Here is a 25,453-nt window from a genome sequence, read left to right as displayed (position 1 = left end):
GACGTCGTCTTACAGCGTGCGGATGCAAAGACGAGTATTCGTTGGGCTTGGGATGTAACGCTGAAACCGGCCAGTGCGAATGTCTGCCAGGAGTTATCGGTGAGAAGTGCGATAAGTGCCCCTACAGGTGGGCTTTCGTCCAAGACGTCGGCTGTCATAAGTGCGACGTGTGCCACGATGTCCTTCTCAACGACACCGACGCCCTAGCGTCCATGATAGACCCCGTCATCGCCTACTTCAACGTAAGTAACTTTTTTCAACCCAATATCATGTCATCATCATCACCATCACTCCATAACCGGCGCACCAGAAAGTGTATAGTTTTCAAACAACACGCTGCTGTTAGTACTGCAGAACTTCGAATATTCTTCACTAAATCTCGTCACAGTTTTCAGACCTTTTTATGATCCCGATCTGAGGCCGTTAAATACACCCTCCGAAACCCGAAAGGTTCGATTTCGTCACAGAAGTCTGTGAGACAGATACGATAATCTGTGTTTCTGAATTTATTCTTCAACTATGCACCGACTGTCGTATCTTAAAAGAATTGTTTTCTATTATCTTCAAACATCAATTACTCTCCTCTAATATCAGTATCAATCTTTAGCACAAACCACTCTATATATATATCGTTATTTCCAGTCCACCCAATCGGGATACTTCACCAGAAGGCGCCTGGACAACATGAGGGAACAACTGGAACAACTAAAACCGAAGTTTGACGAAGTCGATCCCAGCCAAATCAACCTCAGCGGACCGACGCAAGAGTAAGAATATTTGACCCTCTTCCTCATCTCGGTATACTAATTTATTTAACCCCAGACTGGAAAGTCTGGAACAGGACTCGAAGAACCTGAACAGGAAGTCGAACTACTCGCTGCAAAACAGCGAGGAGAGGCGGGTAGAGTCCACGCAGCTGAAGAACAGGGCGGAGCTGTTGCTCGACCAACTACCCAAGATCGAGGAACAAGCCATGAGGGCCATCGAAGAGATCGACAAGATCAGCGGTCAATTAACCGAGGAAGCTGGTAATGTCATCCCCAAAAACATCTGTAAATTCAAATAAACCTCTCTTTTCATTAAGGCACGGAGGTGGAGAAGGCGCTCCAAACAGGCCAGGATCTGCTCAACAAAATCAAAGAGTACAACATCACCGACAGGGAACAGGAAGCGGCCAAACAGCTGAAGATAGTCGACGAGCTCCTGAACAACGTCACCGAGTACAAGGTGCCCGTGGAGAAGCTCGAGCAAGAGATCGTCGCCATCAAAGGCAGCATCAAGGAGTTTAACGACAAGCTGGACGACTTGTACAATCACACTCAGTACTCTCTGAGCACGGCCAAAGAAGCAGAACACATCATCTCCAAAAATGGGTAAGTCCCGTAAAAAGGTTAATATTTGATGTTAAAATCTTATGAACACAAGAAAATATGAATAGGCTATAAAAACAATTTCATATCTAGAAGGCCATGCTTTTTAGACTTTCAGAAAGTCCTATTACTTTTCGAACATGCCTCGTATCTTAAATTCAAAATTTGATTGTTAAATTAATTATTTCATTTTATTTTTTGCTTACGTTAAAAGTGTATTGAAATTTGCTGTTATTACTGCCATTTCTTGGTTGTGACTAATTATATTAATGTAGACTTAGTGTATTCATTCTAGATCTAGCATGCTGTGCTATTACTTCACCAGTTTAGTTTTACTTATTTCTTTATATGTTCGCCCTGCATCTCGTCAAACATAAGGCAAGGAAATTAGTAGTACTATTCTGATTAAGATTTATTAAAAATCCATTAAAAAAATCAGCATTTATGAGTTAGTAAAAAGTTCGTGAGGTACCTAGACGCAAACATCAATATTTTGATATAATCAACATCAATTTTACACAAAAAACATATTTTTTTAGTAAAAAAATAATCCACCATTCTTAAGTTAGTAAACAGTATGTTTATTTCTAGATCTAGGATGCTGTGCTAGTATTCCACTGGTTCAGATTTATTTATCCTTTTTATATATCAATATCCACCCCAAATCTCAAAAAAAGTAAAATAAGCAAATAATAAATTTAGATATATAAATCCAGTACTATATATATTATTATTCTAAAATACCAATAAAAATTCCAGTACAATAAAAAAATAACCCAACATTGATGAGTTAATAGAGAACTAACAAATCTAGAAGGCTGGGTTAATATTTACTTAAATTAATACTGGTAACCATTGAAATTACGATTGTCGGTTAAAAAAAAAACGTATCAATTTTTTAAAATAGGAAAGGAAGAGGTATGGAAAGAAAAAAGTGTTACAGTATTGACAATCCCGTAAAACAGCGAATGAATAAGGATTTTTTAAATGTTTGGTAAGCTATCAGATACATTTTAAGATATATAATACCATTGTCGACAGTATATTTCTCTAAAAAAAAGCAAAACAATATGGCAGTTTGGGATAGCGGTTTCCCAAGGTTTAAGGGGAAAAAATACAAAAAACGGTCGTCTGTATAAATCAATCTACACAATATACTTTATTTTCAATGTACATCTTGAGTATGACGAAAATGGAAAATAATAAATAAGTCAACAAACATATTATCTACAACAGACGTGAATACTAGTTAATGTACTTTTGTTTCATTTAATTTTCCTCCAGAAAACATACGAAAAAAACGAAGAGTGGCACATATTTAATTAGTAGAAAGAAAATCTACACCCAGCCAACTACAATGGAGAGACCAGCGAACCAGGTCACTCTCCCATCATCGGTTGTATCAAAAATACGCTACAAACTATTTTGATTTAAACGGAACGACGACGTCACAAACGACCGGTAAAATCACAGTCATCTTTTTCCATAGGTCGATTCAAATCCAGTTATATATATTATCGAAATATAATTTTTAACAAAAAAAAGTAGAGTAAATCAAAATTAATGAACCTTTTTATCTCCATCAGCGACAAGCGGGCCACCACTATTTAGTCCTCAGTTTCAAGTCTTCCTTTAGCTTCCACCTGATCAGCTCCATGCAAGCGATCGCATCCTCGGCGCTGTCATGGCCGCTCACGTCGTTCTGGATGATCTTCTTCAGATACTCGCTGGCGAGGGCACGGAGCGCGCGCTTCTGCGGCAGGCCCATCTTGTGCGGGAAGAGCACGGAGGTGTCGATGACGGTGCCGTGGATGATCTTGAGCGCCTTCAGGTCGCTCTCCAGGCTGTGCCCCACCAGGATCGTCTCCGAGTTGCAGAGGTGAAGGATGTTGGCCTGGATCTGCAGGATGCTGGTGCTGGTCCGGTCCATTTGCTCCTTGGTGATGCCGGAAAAGCGTGTGTTGTAATCGATGATGGGATTCAGCGGTTTCACGAGGCTCTCGTAGACCGTCTTGCATTCGGTATCGATTATGGTGACGCGGGTCAGTTCCAGGCCCTTGGTGGTGTAGCACATCTCGCAGTCGAGAGCGTACACGGTCGTGCTTCGGGGATCGTCGTCCTGTTCCGGAGGCATGGTGGTTTGATACCCTGAAACGTCGAAAGAACATAAACCCTGCGACACTATATATCGTTACCCACCTTCCAGTAAATGTTTATCCAATCCATCGAAGACGTGCGTCTCGCTGGTCGCGCAGCCTGTCTCGTCCGTGCTCTTACAACATAAATAAATCTGTTCGCCCCTGATGGTACGCTTCTTCAGCGGGTGGTACAGGCATTCCTCCTCGAACAGCGCCCATCCATCATCGTCGACCTGATAACTCTTGGAACACCTTCAAAACACACGTTAAGTCGCATCGAGAAGAATTCGAAGTGGCAGCACGTCACCCACCTGCTGCATTTCCTGAAATTATCGTCCACGGAACCCGATACTTCCTTCTTGTTCTTTAAGATGACGGCGCGTCCCTTTTGCGAGCTCTCCCTCGGGTACCCGTGTAGGTCCAGCTCCTCTTCCGTCATCAACCATTTCTTGACGTGATTGTAGAAGGTCTTCCCCTTGAAGTCGCCCTCCTTGTCGGACGAGGGGTTCTCGCCGCTCAAAATCAGTCCCAGTCCTTTGCTCTCCCTCTCTTGTATCTCCTTGCGAAGTCTATACGGGAAACGTAACACGATTAGAAGATATATAACGGGAACCACGGCGTCCACTACCTGTTTACGGCTAACATGGCCGAGTTTCGGTACGTCGCCAACACTTTGCACTTCTCGTAGCAGGTGAACTCCTCGTTCAGGGCCCTGGTGTAGGCCTCCTCTTTCATGGCGTAGAGTTTCCCGCACTCGTCCGCTAACATTGTCAGGAACCGCGTCCTCACGTTAACCGGGAGCTTGGACTTCTCGGCCTACGAAACGGATTGTTACTCGGTGGCGGCATTAAGCGAAAAAATCGAGATCGAACCTGTAGGACGTCCGGTATGTCCGATAATGAGAACTCGGGAACGTGGGCGACGCGTCCACTCTTTTGGGTCTGCGCCACCGTTTTGGAGACGTTAGTGCGCTGTTTTATCAAAGATATCCTCTCCTTGGCCTTCTCGATCAGCGCCACGTTTGGTACGGCCGCGATTCTCTTTGGCTGGATTTTAACCTGGAAAAACATGAGATAATTGATCGTTCTTGATGAGGAATGGCCATTGCAGCGAAAAAAAAATAGATTACGAGTTCAAATACTACCTGGGAAGGGCTTGGCTTATGAACGCCGTTCAAAATATCATCAACGACATTCGTGGAGGGCGGCTGGTTCTTCAACTGCTCTAGTTTACGCATTTTCAGCTGACGGGCGGCTTCCAATAAGCTGGTTGCTGGTCGTTTCATGACTTGCTGCTGTGCCATACTCTTCACCTCGTTCATGATGTTCTCCTGCTCGTTGTTCTGCTGGACCAGCTTCGCCATTTTGTAACGATTCGCCAGCATCTGGCCGGGAGTCGCCAGTGCTTTGGGTTTGGGGACCAGCAGGTTGGTTTTAGGCTGGGTAGTGGCGGTTTCAGCGCCGGCATGTGCTGTTCGCTTTTTACCATAGTGCTGCTGAAAAAAGTACAGTTTTGTTAGTGTTGAGTATGACACACCGTTGATTATTACCATACCGGAAACTATTATTGATATAAAAAAATTATTAACTATTTGATAAAATAAATTTAGATATAAAAAACATGATTAAGCTCATTTGGGCTAATCTGTGTGTCATCGTAATAACAAATATTTGAAGTAGATATCCCATTCTCAGGAGTATGTTCAGCATTCAATAAACATTTCATTGTCTTTGTACTGATACTTGTATTACCCTTTATATATGTATGTCATAAACTATAATTATAGTGTGCTTCGACATTTTTAAATAGTCGAAAGAGTAGATCAATAAAAAAAGTTGACAATCGACTTACAGTTGCTTCTTCTTCCGTGACGTTCTGGTCGAGTTTGTCCGGTTCCTGAAGACGAACAGGCTCAGGCTTATACTCAGTGAATATCTTGAAACATTCCCTCATAGTCTCGTCCTCGTCTTCCAAGTCCAGATCAACGTCTGAGGGTATATTTTCCTGAGATATAGACACATCGTCCATTTCGACATCATTCTGATTACCGCTGCTGCTTTCAGAAACCGACTTCTTTGATCTTTCCTTCCTTTTCCTATCAGAATGACTCCTGCCGTCCTTCTTTTTATCGCTCTGGTCTTTCTCCTTTTTCTTGTCATGTTTCTCTTTGCTCCTGCTTTTTTTCCTGCTCCGGTGCTTGCTCCTGCTACGACTTCTATCCCTAGATTTGTGTTTTGACTTGTGCTCCCTACTCTTACTCAAACTCCTCGATTTTTCCCTGGAACTTTTCTGTTTCTCCTTTATATCACTATTGCTACGGCTTCGATGCCTCAATTTTTTCTTATGTCTACTCTTTGTCTTGTCAACACTAGTCTCACTACAATCAGATTCTGAAGAACTGTTAGAACCTGAATTAGTTTTCTTGTCCTTCTTCACCTCTTTGTCCTTTGACTTACTCTTAGAATCTTTGGAACTATTCTTCTTTTCCTCCTTTCTGTGTTTCTCCCTCTCCTTGTCAGACTTGGAGTGTTCATTTTTTATTTTCCCCTTATCCCTACTGTGATTTTTGTCTCTGTCTCTGTCTTTTGTCTCACGTTTTTTATCATGCCCCTTTTTTCTATCTTTGTCTTTTGTTTTACTTTCAATTTGTTTAGTTTTACTTGTTCTTTCAGAATCTTTTTCTTGTTTGATTTTTTCTAATAACTTAGTATCTTCGTTATTTACACTAGTATTGCTTAACTCTGATTGCAACAAGTTCAGTTTGTTTTGCTGTTCTTCTATGTCGGTTTCAATTTTTACTATCTCAGTATTCACTTTCTCTTGGGGTTCTAGAATGTCATTCGCTTGGCCGTTGTCTCTGTTATAATCTGTAGATAAGTCATTGAAGTTTATCTCAGACTTCAAAGGATCATAAATAGTGTTGGCAATGTTCTGCTTAATATCCTTAATAGTGTCTCTATCCTCATCATTTTCCGGAGAAGAAACATCAGATTTATTTGCCGAACTCAGAATACTCAAAGGAGTTGGTTTGTATGTTGGTTTTTCGATTCTAGGCAAAGGTCTTACGACCCTTTCTCGATTGAACTGTAAGTCTGGCACATAACTTATGGGGATGTGGCTTTTATTGTTATGGATATTGGCTAGTTCGCTCTTAGGCGTGGGTTTATATGTAGGGACCGCATCTTTTGCGGCTTCCTGTTCTGTTTCTTCCACTGTTTCATTAAGTTTCCTTTTGTGACGGAAATGGCAATAGGGGCGACCACAAGAACTATTATAAAACGGGCACTGGATGTCTTGAAAATAACCCTTTGTAGGCAACATTATTTTTATTTAAAATTCACGTATTATTTGGGAAGAAATGCATTTTAAAAAAAGGTAAATATATATATTAACGCCTTAACCTCACTTCCACATTTGACGTTTACCGATTCTTTAGTGTCATAGCTTTTGTCCCGTTGGCTATTCTGTCCGACTGGACTTTAAAATAATCGATTCGTTACACGACATACGTTATCGGAAAATACCTGTGAAAAAAAAGAGAACACCGACTGTATAATTACGGAAAACATATATTTTTTATCTTTGTTTAACTCGCGTGCAGAACGAATAAGATATTGAGCAGTTGCTGTCGTCGCGCTTAGTTTAAAATGAGGATGTTGAATGTGACCGTCATGCGGATATAATTAGAACCAGATATCGGTTAACTCATACGAACAGTTCAAGGTCTTATCAAGTTTCAAACGGATGCGATAATAAAATACAGCTGCAGATAATTATGACCTATATAATCATAAAAATTAAAACGTCGTAGTTAACTACATATATAAAAATATTACAGATAATTTTTTACGAAGAAATTATTTTGTGTAGGGAACTTGTCGATAGATGGCGATATTTTCCTTTTTCAAATTTACAAATAGATTTTGTATTTGTTTTTCGTTCTATTTTACAGCAAAGAGAAACTAAAAGGCAAATTGGACAACATCGAAAGCCAAATCAGCCAGTCCAAAGTCAACTTGGACGAATCCGAAGGTATACTGGTGAATGCCTCCGATTTAATTGACGTAGCGATCGCAAAACTGAAGAGGGTCCAAGAACTACCCGAGGAACTGGACCGAAAGAACAAGGACTTCTCCCTTAGGTGATGGGACTCATTATAAAATATGATTTTGTTTAATTTTTGGTATGATCTATCTTAGGTTGGACTTTAATCAAGGGGAAATCGAAAAAATCAAGAAACTCCAGCCCGATGTACAGGTACACGCGAAAAAATTGTCAGACAGGGTCGAGAAACTGGAACATATACTATCAGATAGTCAAATTGGATCAACTGACGCGATCAGAGCAGCCAGGGCCTACCGTGATATTGTTGATGCCGTTAAAAGGTACAGTATATTTTATGTATTGTAATAGTTATACGCCAATAAAAACGAATGACATGTGTCAGATGTCGTGAAAAAAATGGAAACCGTCAAATTATGTCAAAACTTACAATAAACAATTAATGTTTTAAAATATTGATAAAACATTTAATGAATAATCCAATAAAAGAGCGTTATCAATAGATCAAGTTAGGCCTATAGGAGGTTGATGTACAATTTGAAATAAATTGGTTTAAATAGAACTTTAATATTGCTCTTACGCGTATTTTATAATTGCTAGAGCGTCTGAATTAAAAAATATCTTGACATTTTAGGATAAGAAATTAAAATATCCCTTTACAAAAGATTTATACTTGTTCCCAATAAAATATTTTTGCGAATTCAAGTATTATTGTACACGGTGTATGTTTAGTTGCCTAAAGTGTAAGAGCAAGTATCGAGGTTTAAAAAATGTTCCAAATTTAGTAAAAAAACATTTTTAGTGGTTTTTGCTGATATAATCGAATTTTTTGCTTTTCTCGATGATAGCGCTCACGACGCCGCGGATACGGCCAAAAACGACACGGACCACGCGGTTCACATCCTGGGGAACGTGCAGGACCGTACCCTGGAGTCGGACTCTAACTCCAGCAAAGCCTTGGACGACGCCTATCGGTAAGAACTGCAATCCTCGAGGTATATCGTTACCCGCCGTTATCGTCTCGTTCGCAGACTTAAAGATAAAGCCATGAAGGACCTGGAACCCGCCCTGAACCACGCCATCCTCGCCTTCGTGCCCGTCGAGGCCGTCCACGGAGACAACGACGTTCTACTGAAGGACGTGGAGCAGATTTTGAAGAACATCCAACAGTACATTGGTCCCTTGGACAAGAACTACAGCCAGGCGACGAAGATGGCAGAGCAAGCCATCGAACATACCAGCGAAGTGGACGACAAGGTCAACGCGTCTTTCGTCACGGTAAGCCACGCCCGCCCCATCCGCGAACACCTTCCAACTAACCCGTAACCATCACCCTAGTTGCCCCAAGAAAAAGAGAAGGCCATGGCGCTGCCGAAGGACGTCGACGACATCAAACGCGACGTCATCCAGACCAAGAAACAGATCGACACGGCCAACGAGAACCTCCCGTCCATCATCGAGAGCTTGGAGCAGATACCTGTCGAGCAGAAGAAGAGGAACGCCACCTCGGAGGCTATCAGGAACAGCATCAACAAGCTCAGCCAGCAGATCGAGCTGGCTAGGGACATAGCCAATCAGATCAAGGTCGGCGTCAAGTTCTACCCCAACACCACGCTGGAGTTGCGCAACCCCAACAACCTGGAGGACCTGACCACCTCGACGAAGATCAGCGCCTATTTCCGAACCGACAAGCCCAACGGTCTGCTTTTCTACCTGGGTAATCCTAACGGTACGAACCTGCGAAAGACCAAAACCGTACGTAAAATAACTAAGCGTTTTGTCAGAACCGTTTCCTCCAACAAGTCGTTTTCAGGACGACTACATGGCCTTACTGGTACAGAACGGCTTCCCCGTCCTGAAGATGGACATCGGCAACGGGGTGGAGCAGGTTATCCTGGACAAGAAAGTCGACGACAACAACTGGTACCAGTTCATCGTGGACAGGGTCGGTCACAACGTCAAGCTCTCGATCAGGGAGGAGCTGCCCGGCGGAGAAGAGAACATAGTCACCGAGGAGAAGTCGCTGCATGGACCTCTTACCATCTTCAACCTAGACAACGACAAATCCAAACTGTTTGTCGGAAGCTTCCCTGTTAATTACGAGGTCCAACAGGGCATTGACGTCAACTCCTTCGATGGTGAAATCGAGGAGCTAGTGATCGGGAACCAGCCAGTGTCATTGTGGAACTTCGTCGAAGGCTACGAAAATAATCACGGAGCAATAGAAAGGTAAGCCTCCGTTTAATTTCGTTTTTTTTATTTTTACATTGCAGAATGTTTTGGTTTACACTTGTGCTTACCTTTATTTGGTGCACTTGATTTGTTTCTTTGCTTACCTTTATCTTTTATTCGATGAAGTTCATTTGTTATTTAGGTTATATTTGAATTTAGTTTTACTATAATTCAATTTAGTTCACAATAGAATTGTCTTACCTTTGCAGAACTTATACCTGCCTATTTTTGCTTACTTTTGGAATATCTATTTTAAATATATTTAAAATTATTTCTACGTTACTTTTGGAAGTGTTTTATCTGATTTGAATTTGCAAGAATCTTTCCTTATCTAATTTTTATTACATATAAATATTTTTAAACTTTAGGTAGTAAAACTGTCTTATTTTTGGAACCTTTTATTTTTCATGGATGACATATCATGATTTTTTTTTCAAAAGACAACTTCAGACATTTAAACTGTTCAACTTTATTTGGCTTTACATTTATATCAGTTTTCTTATATTGGCCATAGTAAAGATGTCTGAAGTTGTCTTTTGAAAAAAAAATCAAATCTCTATATTTCTGCTTACTTTTGGATTATTTTATTTTAAATATTTCTATATTTGTTTAAATTTATTTAATATTTTTTAATTTTCCTTAAATATTGTGGAGTAAAATTGTCTGTGTTCGTAGAACACTTTGTTTATTTCATTTTATTATGAATATTTCTACTTCCTTTTTCAACAGGTTTTATTTACTTTATTTATGAGAATCTTCCTTTATTTAATTTTTATCCTAATTCGATTTTATTAAACCTTGTGGAATAAAACTGTCTTACTTATGAAATATCGTATTTATATCAATGTATTATTGCTTACTTTTGTTTAACTTTTCTTGATATTTATTTGAATTTTCTTTGCCTATATTGATCACAGAAGAATTGCTTACTTGTGGAAAACGTTTTACTTTATATCTGTGTATCCATGCTTATTTTTTGAATATCTTATCCTAAATATGTGCAGATCAGCGTACTTTTATGTAACGTTTTGTTAAGGATTCGTATAAATCTTTCTTTATTTTATTTTTTATTTAATATTACTGTCAAAACTGCCTTACTTTTGTAAAGTGGTACTTTGTAATCTATATTTTCATTATTATTCTGTTTGACATTATTATTTAATGGCATTTTATTTATATTTATCTATTCTATCTGATTACCTTTTGGGATTATTTACATTTTCCAAACATTTAATTAACTTAAATATTTCTGAAATATCTTACTTTTTCCTTTGTAGGGATAAACTGGTGGTACTTCAACCAAGTACCGGATATAGATTCAATGGACAGGGCTATGTTCTCATCGATGCCAGATCCTACCACCTGCGATCCAAGACAGCTGTGACCTTGGCCTTCAAGACTTTCGCTAGCGAGGGTCTGCTCTTCCTGGCTGGAAAAGAGAACACTTTCATGGCTCTGGAGTTGCGTAACGGCAAAGTGTTGTATCAGGTAAACTGTCGGCGGATTTATTTCACGGAACCAGCGGGCTTAAATCGATTTTACTCGATAGTACAACCTGGGAAGCGGCACGAAGAAATTCCCATCCTCCAAGACGTACAACGACGGCAACTGGCACAAGATCACCGCCATGCGGGACGGCGCTAAGGGCAAGCTGTACATCGACGGCGAGGAGATCGTCGATAGGACCACCGACGTGTCCGGAAACATCCTGGAACTGATCGAGACCATCACCTTCGGAGGTTATCCTCACACCCACAACTTCATCGACGTCACCAACATCAAGTTCGACGGTTGCATCAACAACGTGTCCATCACCGGGGAACTGGTCGACCTACGCAACCACCTGAAGTCGTTCGATGTCACTCCCGGATGTCCCGTCAAGGTAGGTCCCCGTTACACGCTCCTCCTGGTTCCAGGTGATCACGTTCGTTCTGTTTTCTGTTCCAGTTCGCTCCGTTGGTGTCCTTCAATAAAACGCGTCGAGGCTACGTCGCTTGGGATCATATATCCATAGATAACGACCTGCACATCTCGCTCAAGTTCAAGACGAGGGAGAAGGACGGGCTGATCTTCTACGTCACCGATATGGATCAGGGCAACGGGGTATCCCTGTCTCTGGTGGACGGGCACCTGAAGGTGATCAGTCAGAAGATCGAGCTGGTGTCTAGCGAGACCTTCGATGACGGAGAATGGCACGTGGTGTCGGTCATCCACAACGACACTATACTGAGGATCGATTTCGATGACTTGGGCAACAAAGTGTAAGTAACCCTTGAAACTCAAAACGAAAGAGTCGGGAAGAAAATGACGAGCTGATTTGACCAGTTCTTTTTTTTTTCGCCAGAACTGACAGTAAACCACCACCGCTTCACATCCTCTACGCCACCATGTACGTTGGTGGACTGCCCAGAAGGTTAGTACCGCTACCTGGTACCGTTGGATCACAGCAACCTTTCCATGGATGCATTACCGATTTGACAGTTAACGGAAACGTGAAAAACTTCGCCAATACCACGGAGAAGTTACTAGAGATATTGGACAAATGCCTTTTGGACCCAGGCTATCTACCAATTGATCCTACAGTACATGTCTGTAAGTATTCACCTAATAATCAAGTTGACCTATAAAATTTGCTTCATCTTGTTTACTTTTCATTCCATTATTTCATATCTGTTTATTGCTTACTCTTATTTAAGTTACATTTATTAACTATTTTTAAAAATTGCTTACCTTTTATTCCAATTAATTTACTTTCATAGCATAGAATACTATTTTTTGTAATATTTGTTAGTTGCTAAAACATACGAGAAATTTGCTTTTGTGAGATATTGTTTCATACCTTCTTATTGCTTACTTTTATTTGTGTTATAATATTTTACATATCTTGCATTATAATATAATATCTTACACCATATCTATTGCTTACCTTTACTCGAGTAACATATGTTTACTATTTTTAAAAATTTCAAATTGTTTACCTTTTACTTCAACTTATTTTCTGCCATAACACAGAATACTATCTTTTTTGTAATATCTTACCTTATATTTTCTTGCTTGCTTACTTTTATTTAAATTTATTTCCTTCCATATTAAAGTATACGAGAAGTTTGCTTTTATAGTATATTACTTGGTGTCTGTTTGTTGCTTTCTTTTATTGATCCATTATTTGTGTATTTTCTAATCTTGTTTCTCATTTCAATTTATGTTTGTTTATATTATAGGATAAATCAATTTACTATTTTAAAATTTTAAATATAAGCAATTTATTTTCGTAATATTTTATTTCATGTTTAGTTGTTGCATACATTTATTGGTTATCTATCTTACTTCTATTATTATTCAACTTATTGTCTCTCATATCACAGAAGACAGTCTACGTTCGTGCCTTATCTTACTTTATATTTTCTTACTATTTATTTTTATTTGTGTATCATTTTTGCAAATTACATTATTTGCTTACCTTTTATTTCATATTATTTAATCAATCGGGTTACAACATAAAACCAATTTGCTTTTGTAATATCTATTTGATACCTTTTTTGATAGTTCCATTTAAATAAGGGCCAGTTTTGAAAGCCAATGTCTTACCTTATAATTTATTTTCACATTTTGTTTACTTTTGATTTTAACTTTTCATATTTGCTACATGATAAAACCAGTCGCTTTCAAATATTTTACTTTATATGTTATTGATTACTTTTATTTGACTGAGGACTTATAATTTTTGCTTAGAGACTTTTTGTACATTTTTTAAATTAAGTAAAATATAGTTTCCTAATAATTTGACGAAAATATCATTTGTTAATAGTACCAGGACTTCCACCCATCGAAGAAGCAACCATACCACCCACTACATTACCGCCTTTCATTACCGAAAATCCTTTGGCCGCCTGTAAGTACATTTAATCCAATATTTGTAGCGTTGAGAATCATTTTCGATCATTTTTCCAACAATAGCCAACAACATTCGAGGAGATGGTGGCTTGGACGTGGGCACCCGTCCTCCGACCGAAGTAGTGCGCGAACCCGAGTCCCCGAAGCTCCCGCAGGAACACGTACCCGTGACCGAAATCCCACACGTGCCCGTGTCGACCCAGAAACCCGACAGAAAGAACGCGGGAGTGAAGAAGGGCAAGCACAAGGAGAAACAGCCCGTCACGGTGAGTCCCAGAGGTCCGATTGGTAGAGCCTCGCTCACCACGCCCAAGGTAAGTCTCTGCGAGGTCCCGAAAAATTATTATTAATTATATCGGGATGTTTGTTTAGCCTGTGCAAGAGGGCTGTGCTCTGGCAGTTAAGCCGGCACCCGATGACTTGAAGGCGAGCGGGTACCGTTTCAGCGGTCAACCGAACAGCAGATTGGAGTACAGCACTCCGAGGGGGATGTACAGGAAGTCTTTCGACTTCTCCCTGGAGTTCAGGACCACCGAACCGAACGGCGTGCTGTTCTACGTGTCGGAAGTGAGGGCTCACAACCATTACGCCTCGCTACTCCTAGAAGATGGCTTCGTGAGTTCCGAAACAGATCGCGTCTTGATCGTCATCACTAATTTTCGTCATTTTCCAGTTGGTGTTCACGTACAAAGGCGATTACTCACGCCCGGTGGTGATCAGATCGGAACTGACCTACAACGACAACGATTGGCACCTGGTGCAGTTCAGCAGGCAAGGAGCCGACGGTAAACTCATCATCGACCACGCCGCCATTCCCGGAACTAACCCTCACCGAAGCGCGGCTTTGAACCTATCGATTCCCTTCTACATCGGTGGCTTACCTTCCGACGCGGCCAGGCTGGCCACCAAGAATCTGGTGAGTGGTGGATCTGGCCTAGATATCGACGGGATTACGACATTGATCTGTTTAATTTTTTTTTCAGAATACCACGGCCCAGTACAAGGGCTGCATTCGAAAATTCCTCATGAACAGCAAGCCTATGGAGGTATCCAAGGAGTACGGAGTAATGCCTTGCTCTGATAATGTTGAGGTAAGTCCTTTACTTCTGGTTACATTTCTTATATACAGCACCAAAAAAAAAAACTGAAGCAGGTCCAATAAAAGTCTTCTTTATTGACTTAATTGGGGTTCTTTATATCCTTACATATAGGAGAATAAAACCAGCTTACTTTTACAGCGTCTATTACCTTTATTTAGCGTGTTTATAGTTTTCACTTAACTTATTTTCTTAGATACTGAATAATAAAATTAGCTTACCTTTACAATGCCTTGTTGCCCTTATTTGGCGTGTTTATCGTTTTTACTTAATTTTCAAATAAATGGTAATCCAATAACATAAGATAAAGTCTTCTTTATTAACTTAAAATTGGAATGATATATATTTTTCTTACATAATAGAGAATAAAATTGGGTTATTTTTGCAGCGCCTTATTTTATGTAAATTTTGCTTACATTTATTTAGCCTGTTTATCGTTTTCACTTGACTTTAAGATAAATGACAATCCTATGACATAGGATCAGTTCTTTTTGCTTATTTCGAATTATTTGTTTTCTTAAATATTACAGAATAAAATTTACTTACTTTTGCAATATATTTTTATCTGTTTTGCATACTTTTAAATAACATGTTTATCGTTGTTTAATGATTTTTCTTTGTTGATAATTGTGCAATTACTTATTAACTTACTTATGTTTGTCTAACTTTATACTAGTGACTGCTTACTCTTATTTAATATATGTATATTTTCCTTCGTTGATAACTCTTTTGCAATGGTTTACCAACTTATCTGCTTACTTTTTGAAATTATATATTAAATTAATTACTAGGATAATTGACTTACTGCAATGTTTTGTTTTTCAGCTATTCTTCGTTTTTAAGTTTTTTAGTCATTTGCTAACATTTACAATACTTTTGCATCTAGAGGCCGCTTACCCTTATTAAATATACACTATCATTTTCACTTATTATTTCGTTGTTAATATTTTTACAGTTATTTACATACTGTGGCTGCCTATCTATTTTACGTAATTTCTTTATTAAACTTTTGAAAAATTATTAATATTACCTTTTTGTAATGTCTTGAATTATTACATCTATTGACAGCTTACTTTTATTAATATTCTCGGCTTGTGCATTGTTTTTCTAATTTCTCTTTAATAATTTCTTGGAACCATTTATTAAAATGTATTACTGACATCTTTCTTTATATCGAAGACATTTTGTTCAGCCTATTTAGTTCTAGCCTACTTACTTTTATTTATTACACTTCATAAAACTATCTTACCTTTGTAATCGTTTACCTTGTATTTGTGCGTTTTTTACACAGTTTCTATGGAATTTTTTTAAATAATATTTTAGTTATTAGCAAAAAGAGATGAAGAGCAAGAAGCTGATGACCATTCAAGCCATTTTGAATAATTTTATATAATATTATAAGACGTTATGGTGCTATGACAATTTATAACTAGCTTGATAGCATTCAATAATTGATTATATTCACTTTTATATTCATTACATTCAGGTTGGTACGTACTTCGGAGGAGGCTTCAACACCTACGTTCGTCTAAAAGAGAAGTTCCGAGTAGGCCAGATGTTCAATTTCAAGATGGAGGTGAAACCTAGAGTGCATTCAGGTTAGCTCGACGAGATATGCTTCTTTTCGTCCATACCGAAGTTCCACTTTGTTACAGCCTTGCTGATAGCGGTGCACGGCAAGAGAGACTACGTGGTGCTGGAGTTGCTGCACGGTACCGTCCGCCTGACCGTCGATAACGGCAAGGGAAGCTTCGCCGCCACCTACGACCCACCGGGAAACAACACCTACCTGTTGTGCGATGGACGCTGGCACGAAATTCAAGGTCAGTTCGCCTTCCTCGCTATATATACCCGGAATATAATCATTCTTCCCTTTACAGTGGTCAAGTCCAAGAACGTCATCACCCTGTCGGTGGACAAGATCTTCGGCAATCCCAAGATCGGTCCTCACTCGGCAATATCCAGCGACACGGGCAGCGCCCTCTTCCTCGGCGGTCACAAGCTCATCAAGAAGGTGAGGAGCATCACCACCAGGGAGCCCTACGTCGGCTGTATCAGGAACGTGTACCTCAACAACGACCTGGTCGATTTCGAGACGACCCTGAACGAGGGCAACGTCACCGTGGGAACCTGCAGGACCGATTAGAGTGTCGCCTCGCGGCCGATATACGGATGGACTCAGAATCCATTGTTATTTAATTAATATAAAATTTTTCTATGATATATAGGGGGCCTTTTATTTGTATTAGCTTTAGGAGTGTTTTGTTTTATGGGCAATAAAATGTATCTCGCTTGGTTTTGCTTTGAATTGTGGTGTGACATTTGATATTAACATTGACGCAAACCGTCCTTTGTTACTTGTATGTGATGGTTAGGCAAGTTGTCCTACATATGGTATGACTGGTTGCATGCATCGTGTCACGAATGCATTACACAAACCATTCCTTTGGGCAAATTGTCTTACATATGGTATGAAGCAACCCATATATCAAGTCCGGAATACATTAAGGGACTATATATATTTTAGAAAGCTTAAATACATATTATAAACAAATTACTTATTATACAATGATTATGACGATATATTGTTATTTAAACAGTTCTGCAAACACAGGACCAGGTGTTTTAACGGCTTACTTAATTTGAACTATTTATTTTTTTACATTTTGGAAAATAAAATTAGCTTACTTTTGTAGGGTCTTACTTTATATCTGCTTACTTTTATTTCGCGTGTTAGTAATAGTGATATTGACACGAACCGTCTTATGTTACTTGCTTGTGATGATTGCATATATTGAGTTAAGAATTCATTAAGGGGCTATATAACTTTTCGATTATTTAAAAACATTATTTATTTATTAAATACATTATTTTCAACAATATTTTGTAAAACTCTGATTCAAAAGTGGTCTCTATTATCGGCTAGGCAATAAATATATAATTTTTAACTTGAATATTGAATGCCAATCAGAGTTGATTGATTATCTCTGATATTAAAGTGTATTTATTCAAGTGTACAAAGATCCTATATAATTAGACCTTATGTATACATATATAAGCAGTTTCTTTCAATCTTTAGAGCTCAGTTCAGGTACAAATTAAGACGTATTCTATGTATTGTATCATATTCTATATTATCCCTTGTTCATACCAACTAACAATCTCACTGATTCCTTTATTATAACTACTTTGATTCTCTAGTGAATAGATAGAGCCCATTCTTAACTTCGTTGTTTTATATTCCACAATTTTAATATATTCTTGGAAAAGGTATTTTCGAATTTGTGAAAAGTTAAGTCTCTCTATAATTATTTTATATTTAATGCTAAGCTATTTTTTTTCTTCAGTAGATTTATTTGTTGCCTTTCTTAGGCCGATTCTCAATATCCATTCTCCTTTCTGCCTGTTGCCTTTCTGCTAATACCATGTTATTATCTTAAACAGTCTAAGATCAAGTGGATATCTACACCACTTGTATATATTCAGCATTACTATTTTAAAAATACTTTTACAGGGTAAAAGGGACAGACTAATGCTTAACTTATAATAAATTATATATATATATATATAATTAAATTATAGAATGATTGTATAGTTGGTTGCGTTACTATACAGTCTTCTTACATTTCATTCAAACCAACCGCAAAGAAAAAATATGAGGGTTGCCTTTTATATTTCGGGATTTCGCTAAAATATCAATGAACAATATTTTTAACCGAGGTTACGGACACAGAACCCAGATTTACGCCTGTTTTGTGATTTAAATCGTCTTCTGAATTATTTATACTGATTAAAGGCAGCGTTTCACGCAGAATAGAAGTTATATAACTTAAAATTCCGGTGCGAGACCAATTTTGACGTAACGCAATTAAAAATCCAAAGATCTAATTGAAATTTTCCCGAATGGTACAATTTAAATTTCTAACGACGCGTATATCGGATTGCATACGTTCCCGACGTATAACTTATAAGCGGGCCTGTTTAATATTCATCAAGTTCACGGTCAGTTTTGCGAAGCACACGTACACTTTGTTATTCAATTCATAGTTAAAAATACCACCGGATTTATTTATTTATATATCGGGTTTAAATGTAGAAAATCCAATTAATGGTGTTTTTGTTTCCTTCTTAATTTGATGATTAATATAGTTAATTGACGAAATATACTCGTGACCACAAAAAAGTTCCGTATCTAGCAAAACGAGAAGGAGGTATAATTCCATAATCACGCGGCGCTAAATCTGGCGAAAACGTCGTTGGTGGATGGTGAAATGGTTGTATAGATAAAGATTAGTTCAGGCTTTACAAATCATATGTACTACGAAATTGGTAATGTTTATGATAAGAATATAAAAGAAGAAGAATATAAGAAATGCAACCTGATTAGAGTAACAGAAACTTGATGAGCTCGCAAAAGAGATTCAAAAGATTAGTTCAGGCTTTACAAATCATATGTACTACGAAATTGGTAATGTTTATGATAAGAATATAAAAGAAGAAGAATATAAGAAATGCAACCTGATTAGAGTAACAGAAACTTGATGAGCTCGCAAAAGAGATTCAAAAGATTAGTTCAGGCTTTACAAATCATATGTACTACGAAATTGGTAATGTTTATGATAAGAATATAAAAGAAGAAGAATATAAGAAATGCAACCTGATTAGAGTAACAGAAACTTGATGAGCTCGCAAAATATCTTCATTTATTCAAAGTTTCTCCAAAGGTACCAATGTATTGGGACAAAGAGACTTATTTTCAAAAAATTAGTGGATTTCTGTTTACGTTGCATATCCCAAACATAATTAATTTAATGCAATTTAATATGGATTTTAGTTGCTTTCACCCCAAAAAACATATTTTGGGTATTCTATCTTCATCCTAGAGGTCAATCAAATTAACACTTTTTTCATTTTCAATTTTGTTTGTCATTTTCAGTTTTTTTTGTTGTTATTTCCGTTTAAATAATAGCAGAATCTATTATAATTCTGGTACCACTTTTAGTTTTTTAATTATAGAAAGAAATGTTTATTTTCAATAGATAAGTCGATTTCCATTTATGGTACATAACTTAGAAACTATAAACTCTCAAACAATGGATTCTCGTTTCTTTATTCCAAAAATACATATAATTTGAGAGTATTATCTTTATCTGAGTTTTATCTATACATTATCTATTTATATAGTCGTGAAAATTTGCGATGTTTTGCTATTTTCATACTTTTTGCTGTCATTTCGGTTCAAATTATCGTAGATTAATGAAAATCGCTGATATTATAAAGAATTTTACGTTGAGTTGAATGGAAGTATAATAATTTTTGTACAGCTTTTAGTTTTTATGTTATATAATGAAAAGTGTATTGTCATAAAATGAATAGACTTCTGTTTATGTCACATATCACAGAAAATATAAATTCTAAAGCAATTTAATATGAAGTAAGCGTTGTCGTCAGAAAGGAGCCAGTTTTAATTGTATGGTTTAGAGCGAGTGAAGTATGTCAGAGCCTGGATTGGTTGAATGGGCTATTTATCAGCTAGAATTGTCCATTCTGTTATTTTTTGAAGCACTATGACTTCAAGTAGACTTACCATTTGGTTGTCATCGCATCCGTGTAATATATTAGGTGCGCGCATGTATTTTAATCAGCTTAATCAATTGACATTAATTGATGAAAGAATAAATTCGATGGTCTTCTAACATTTCTCTATGTAGAAAAAAAACAGTTGTCCATTTGGTATTATTGAATTATTCAGTGTATAGTGACGTTAGTCAAAATTTCTAACCAGGACACTTCTAAAAACCCATACTGATATTGCTTCGTCATATACCAATTGTGGATTTTGATTTAAATTATTTGGTGGTGCTAATTTTATTGTCAATGACAAAGAACAGTCTGGAGGACCAAAAAAGCCCGAAGAGAACAACCAAGAAAGACACCGAAGCGGAATATTGATGGTCATAAAATATTGCTGCAGCTATCAGCAAGATGAAACATAAACTGTTATTGTTATAAATTGTTATAGATGTCTGCCGATGTAAACTGAACAAATTGAACGAGGCATTTCTGCCGTATCCAACGTACCAACCAGACATAGCACCTTCTGATTGCCATTGTTCAGTTCACTTGTTATTTATATTTGGTCATTCATAGTATTTTCTTTTAATCTCCCATAGTTTAATTTCGGCCGTTAAAGCCCAACGCAACTGATCAAACCTTCTGTAAAGTTCCATTATCATTATTCATTATATTGGCAGTATCGGATGATCTGAATCAGTATGGCAGTATCAATGATGGAGAATTTTCAGGGAGCTCAAGGAGCCTGTAGCTATTACCCAGGATTTATGGTTTTGTTCTTGGATTAGTCAAAGCCTTTTATAAATAGAAAATAATTCGACTATCAGGATACCCGTCACTAAGGGCAGATTAAGGTGTTTCTCCTTTGCCAAGTTCATAAATACTCATCCAACATAATCATCCCTTTATGAGTTATCAGTTAATATGAAGTGGATATGGAAAAAAGTTGTGAAAAATAATGACAAATATTATTTGACTTTTTAATTTTCAAAGCCAGGAATAGGCAATATAATAAAAAATAAATATTTCGCAGTCAGACATAAGGATCTTAAACGATTATTTTTACATGGATGATCTTCTTGATTGATATCGGTTGACCATCTGATTTACATCCCAAAAAAAAATTCTGGGTATTTACTGGTTCTGTGGGACTCGCCAAAAAAAATATGAGCACGATTCTCATGATTGGAAGCGACTATCGTTGTTGATATTGAACAATATTACAATAGAGAATGTAACCAGAATTGATACACTTCTAAGGATGTATACCTGGTGAGCAAACCAATAAACCAACCCAGTATTTCGATATAATAAAGGCAATTATCATTTTTTTGTTAAAACTCGAAATATTTTCGGTACGTTGTGATTACACAAATTAAAGAAATTAAAGATCCGAAGATATCGAAATGATTTGCATAATATTTACATTTTTGTGGGTATTTCCAGCCATTAGAGTGAGATTCTGTACGAAAACGTATAGTTTTCGTTGGAATTATCCGTGTTATTAAGGCATTTTTTACAGAGTTACAGTTTTTACCGCGGATTAAAAACAATTACCTTCGATTACCCGTCCGATGATCAAGCTTTATGCAGAAATGCGATTCCATATCGAGAAGACACGGTGGGTTTTAAAAGAATTGTCTTGCACCACGTCGAAATGGTTTCGTGGTAAAAGGCAGTCAGGCCGCTACGAGAATTAACATATATTCATACGAATTTAATGAATATATGATTTGTTTGTATTATAAACTGGGAGGTTGAATGGTTTACATGACCAAGCTGACAACAAAATACTATCGGTGTTCTTGGTTTTGTTTATACTAGGTTGTTCAATGACAAAAAACCGATATATTAGGCTTTTGCATGTATTATTATAATTTTTATTGCTTTAAAAAAGTATTTATTGAGAAAAACTCTTTCAAATTCATCGATGCTAAACTACCTGACATTTTTTTTTGAGACCAAAAAGTCCTGTATTTTTCCTCTTTCTGGTTATCCTTTACTTTTGACATCAAAATTACAAGTTTAAATCATTGAAAGCATAACCAATAATAGGTATACGACGGACCAACATCACCGTAAGTTTCTGAAGACGTTTGATGGACATCAATAGTAGATTCCTTCAAATCAAGCAAAAAAGCAATGAGCAATTTTGAAAAATGCTATAGGAAAAATTGTTATTTTATGTAGAGAAATGCCAAAGTCATCTAATTTAACAGTTGCATTATGTTGTTTAACAATTATTTACATTAATATTTTGCATTTTCACCTAGAGCAAGTACTCAAATACTGAAAAGGGAAATACTGGAAATTAAAAACAAATCCATAAATGACTATCTGAGAAATTTAACAGATGATAAAGAAAGTGATTGTTCACTCTGGAAAGCCACGAAATATCTAAAGCGCTCATGTCTACACAGTCCACCTATAGGCGAATTATGTGGGAACCGGGAACGTGACAGTCACCATAAAGCAGAAGCACTTGCTGAATATCCAAAAAAAACTTTCAAACCAAACGAAACTAATATTGAATATAATTTGCCAGACATTCGATGATTGAATTAGTGACGCCGAAAAAATTAACCAAAGTTATTAAAACTGACATTAACCCCAGGAAATCACCAGGCTATGATTTAATAACAGGAGAATTGCTGTAAAAACTAACAGGAAAGGGAATTATAAAACTCGCCAACTTAACGAGCTTCCAATATTTAACCAGGTCCACAGAATAACAGATGTTATTGAAAATGTCTACGAAAGTAAAAAAGTATGCTCAGCTGTATTCTTAGATGTAACACAAGCCTCGATAAGGTTTCGCATGAAGGCCTTGTTCATAAACTACAGAAAATGTTATCAAAACAACACACCGAACTACTAAAATCGTATATTACAGCTCGAATGTTTAGAGTTAAACAAGAAGAAGCTTACTCTACAATAAAATAAGCTAAAGTAAGTCGACCACAAGGAAGTGTATTGGGCCAATGCTGTATCTACTCTACACTTGTGATATACAACAAATGGAGAATATTACGATGTCTACATTTGCTGATGAGACTGCGATTATAGTTGTCGGAGACAAGAGTGAAGAGCCACACGAATTACAATAGGCAAGTGATAATATAAATGATTGGACACAAGCTTGGCAAATAAAAGTTAACGAAAGTAAATGTGCAGTTCACCTACAATCAGACCTTACAGGCCTCAATAACTTTAAATAATACTATCATGCCATATAGCAACAACGCTAAATATCTTGGAATGAATCTTGATCCAAAACTTCGATGGAAGGAATATATAAAGAAGAAAAGAACTGGAATTGAAATATAGGAAAATGTATTGGTTAATTGGAAGAAAATTATAATTATCAGTACATAATAAATTGCTATTATATAAGCAAATACTGAAACCTATATGGACATACGGAGTTTAATTATGGGGATGTTCTGCAAAGAATAACATAAACAAAATACACATTTTTCAGAACATCGTCCTGAGAAGTATTGTGGGTGCACCCAAAAACTACAGGACTGACTGCCTACATAGAGACCTTCAGATACCCACAGTCAGTCAAGAAATCAAGAGAATTGCAAGGGGGAATGAGGTGAGACTCCATTCTCATGAGAATATTGAAGTATTGTAACTTTTGTATACCACCACAACAGGACACAGACTCAAAAGAAACAAACCATCTGATCTTGTATAGTGTTGTATAGTGACGCGCATTTAATAAAAAATACAGCGGTGACATGTATAGACAGTATTTCATCATAGACTGAGATATGGCCGATAGGTCCTCCTAGTTATATACCTGAATTTAAGTTCTCATAAAGACAAATTGTAGCTTAGTTGGAAACGACTAATAACAATGTAATATTTAAATAATAAAAAGCTAGAGCAAGTCCTTAATAGTAATAACTATGGCTAAGCCAATAATATGTCGAAAGTCTACAAACAGTATTCTACTATACAAAAAGTATTCATACTACCTTCATATTTAAGTAGTCTACAAGCTTCAATTTCACGCCAGTATTATGAACTGAATAGAGAACAGCATCAAAGAAGAAAGCCTTCAATAAACTATACACTCATTTTAAGCTAAAATAGAAAACACAATTCAAGACAACTAGACATGTTACTCCACGGCACGGCTTCTGCAGTTAATACTGCAAAAATAGAATCTCATTCAATCGCGTTTCAAGTTCTCAGGATATTATCAATCTAATGATTTGTATGTCACTGTTCAAATTTTCTCTTGATGTATTTCATTAAAAGCTGGAGTTTTTTAGTGTTAAATTCCATTTTCTTCTTCCTAAATTAGTCTAGATATTATTCAAAAAATATTCCTTGCTGTATTTTGTTACTGTTGATTCGCAGAAAACAAAAAATATCACATCAATACTGGAGAATCATTAGTTTTGGAAATTAGAATTGGAAATTGTCACCGAAGACAGTGAACGCAGTGGGCGCTCAAAAGAGGTTGTTACCGAAGGAAACATTTAAAAAATCCGAGTTTTTGCATCGATATGTGACAATGGATGAAACATGGCTCCATCATTTCATTCCGAAGTCCAATCGACAGTCATCCGAGTGGACTGCACACGATGACAAGGTTATGGCGTCTGTATTTTGGGATGCGCATGGAATAATTTTCATTGACTGCCTTGAATACGGAAGGACCATCAACAGCGGGGGCCGTTTGAAGGACGAAATCGCCGAAAACGGCCGCATTTGAAGAAAAAGAAAGTGTAGCTTCACCAAGACAATGCATCTTGTCACAATTCAGTGAGAACGATGGCAAAAATCCATCCATCCACCGTATTCTCCAGATCTGCTCCACAGCTATTTCCTGTTCTCAGATCTCGAAATAATGCTCGCTGGGAAGAAATTGAATGAAGGCGAATGATCGCCGAAACTGAGGCCTATTTTGAAGCAAAGGACATATCGTAATACAAAAATGGTATCGAAAAGTTGATGGGTCGCTATAATCAGTGTATCAGCCTTGAAGGGAATTATGTTGAATAAAAAAAAACACTAATTTTGCCAGAAAAACGTGTTTTACTATGGTAGGCCGGGGACTTCTCAAATG

The 25,453-nt window shown here is 37.3% G+C and overlaps 2 protein-coding genes across 3 annotated transcripts in view; one reads left to right on the top strand and one right to left on the bottom strand.

Annotated features, from left to right (window-relative positions):
- The window catches only part of LanA (laminin subunit alpha), a 52,826-nt gene extending 35,725 nt beyond the window's left edge, over positions 1–17,101 (top strand). Inside the window, exons 34-55 of the mRNA XM_076415870.1 lie at positions 16–242; positions 643–767; positions 823–1,028; positions 1,085–1,373; positions 7,461–7,649; positions 7,708–7,893; positions 8,419–8,544; positions 8,602–8,848; positions 8,909–9,325; positions 9,384–9,799; positions 11,080–11,290; positions 11,352–11,684; positions 11,750–12,063; positions 12,147–12,394; positions 13,611–13,694; positions 13,760–14,010; positions 14,069–14,311; positions 14,370–14,612; positions 14,680–14,787; positions 16,280–16,391; positions 16,449–16,616; positions 16,674–17,101. Coding sequence (XP_076271985.1) covers positions 16–242; positions 643–767; positions 823–1,028; positions 1,085–1,373; positions 7,461–7,649; positions 7,708–7,893; positions 8,419–8,544; positions 8,602–8,848; positions 8,909–9,325; positions 9,384–9,799; positions 11,080–11,290; positions 11,352–11,684; positions 11,750–12,063; positions 12,147–12,394; positions 13,611–13,694; positions 13,760–14,010; positions 14,069–14,311; positions 14,370–14,612; positions 14,680–14,787; positions 16,280–16,391; positions 16,449–16,616; positions 16,674–16,939 — 5,009 coding nt within the window. The 3' untranslated portion in view covers positions 16,940–17,101. The remainder of the gene's footprint in view (positions 1–15; positions 243–642; positions 768–822; positions 1,029–1,084; positions 1,374–7,460; positions 7,650–7,707; positions 7,894–8,418; positions 8,545–8,601; positions 8,849–8,908; positions 9,326–9,383; positions 9,800–11,079; positions 11,291–11,351; positions 11,685–11,749; positions 12,064–12,146; positions 12,395–13,610; positions 13,695–13,759; positions 14,011–14,068; positions 14,312–14,369; positions 14,613–14,679; positions 14,788–16,279; positions 16,392–16,448; positions 16,617–16,673) is intronic.
- On the bottom strand, positions 2,501–6,985 carry LOC143203634 (uncharacterized). Of its 2 annotated transcripts, none has more exons than XM_076415871.1 (7): positions 5,360–6,985; positions 4,653–5,003; positions 4,381–4,566; positions 4,137–4,324; positions 3,820–4,077; positions 3,570–3,760; positions 2,501–3,518 (listed from the first exon to the last, which is right to left on the bottom strand). In XM_076415871.1, exons 1-7 carry the CDS (start codon positions 6,827–6,829, stop codon positions 2,974–2,976), a joined length of 3,189 nt encoding a protein of 1,062 aa, XP_076271986.1. In that variant the 5' UTR covers positions 6,830–6,985; the 3' UTR covers positions 2,501–2,973. The 2 variants fall into 2 exon arrangements, with proteins under 2 accessions (XP_076271986.1, XP_076271988.1); XM_076415873.1 differs by having other exon boundaries at positions 4,653–5,000; positions 5,360–6,964.
- Positions 17,102–25,453: the final 8,352 nt, after the last annotated feature.

The sequence above is a fragment of the Rhynchophorus ferrugineus genome, unplaced genomic scaffold (assembly GCF_030347505.1).
Source record: "Rhynchophorus ferrugineus isolate W39M unplaced genomic scaffold, kcgeb_rfMv2 rfM10, whole genome shotgun sequence".
In the NCBI taxonomy this organism is placed as follows: Eukaryota; Metazoa; Arthropoda; class Insecta; order Coleoptera; family Curculionidae; genus Rhynchophorus; species Rhynchophorus ferrugineus.
Note: the sequence above shows the minus strand (reverse complement) of the source record. Positions and strands in the feature narration are given on the sequence as shown.

Coding starts and splice junctions, on each gene's coding strand:
- LOC143203634 (XM_076415871.1), bottom strand. CDS start 6,829: ATGTTGCCTACAAAGGGTTATTTTCAAGACATCCAGTGCCCGTTTTAT. Junction 4,325..4,380: donor ACATACCGGACGTCCTACAG/GTTCGATCTCGA, acceptor TCCGTTTCGTAG/GCCGAGAAGTCCAAGCTCCC. Junction 3,519..3,569: donor GGATAAACATTTACTGGAAG/GTGGGTAACGAT, acceptor TCGACGTTTCAG/GGTATCAAACCACCATGCCT.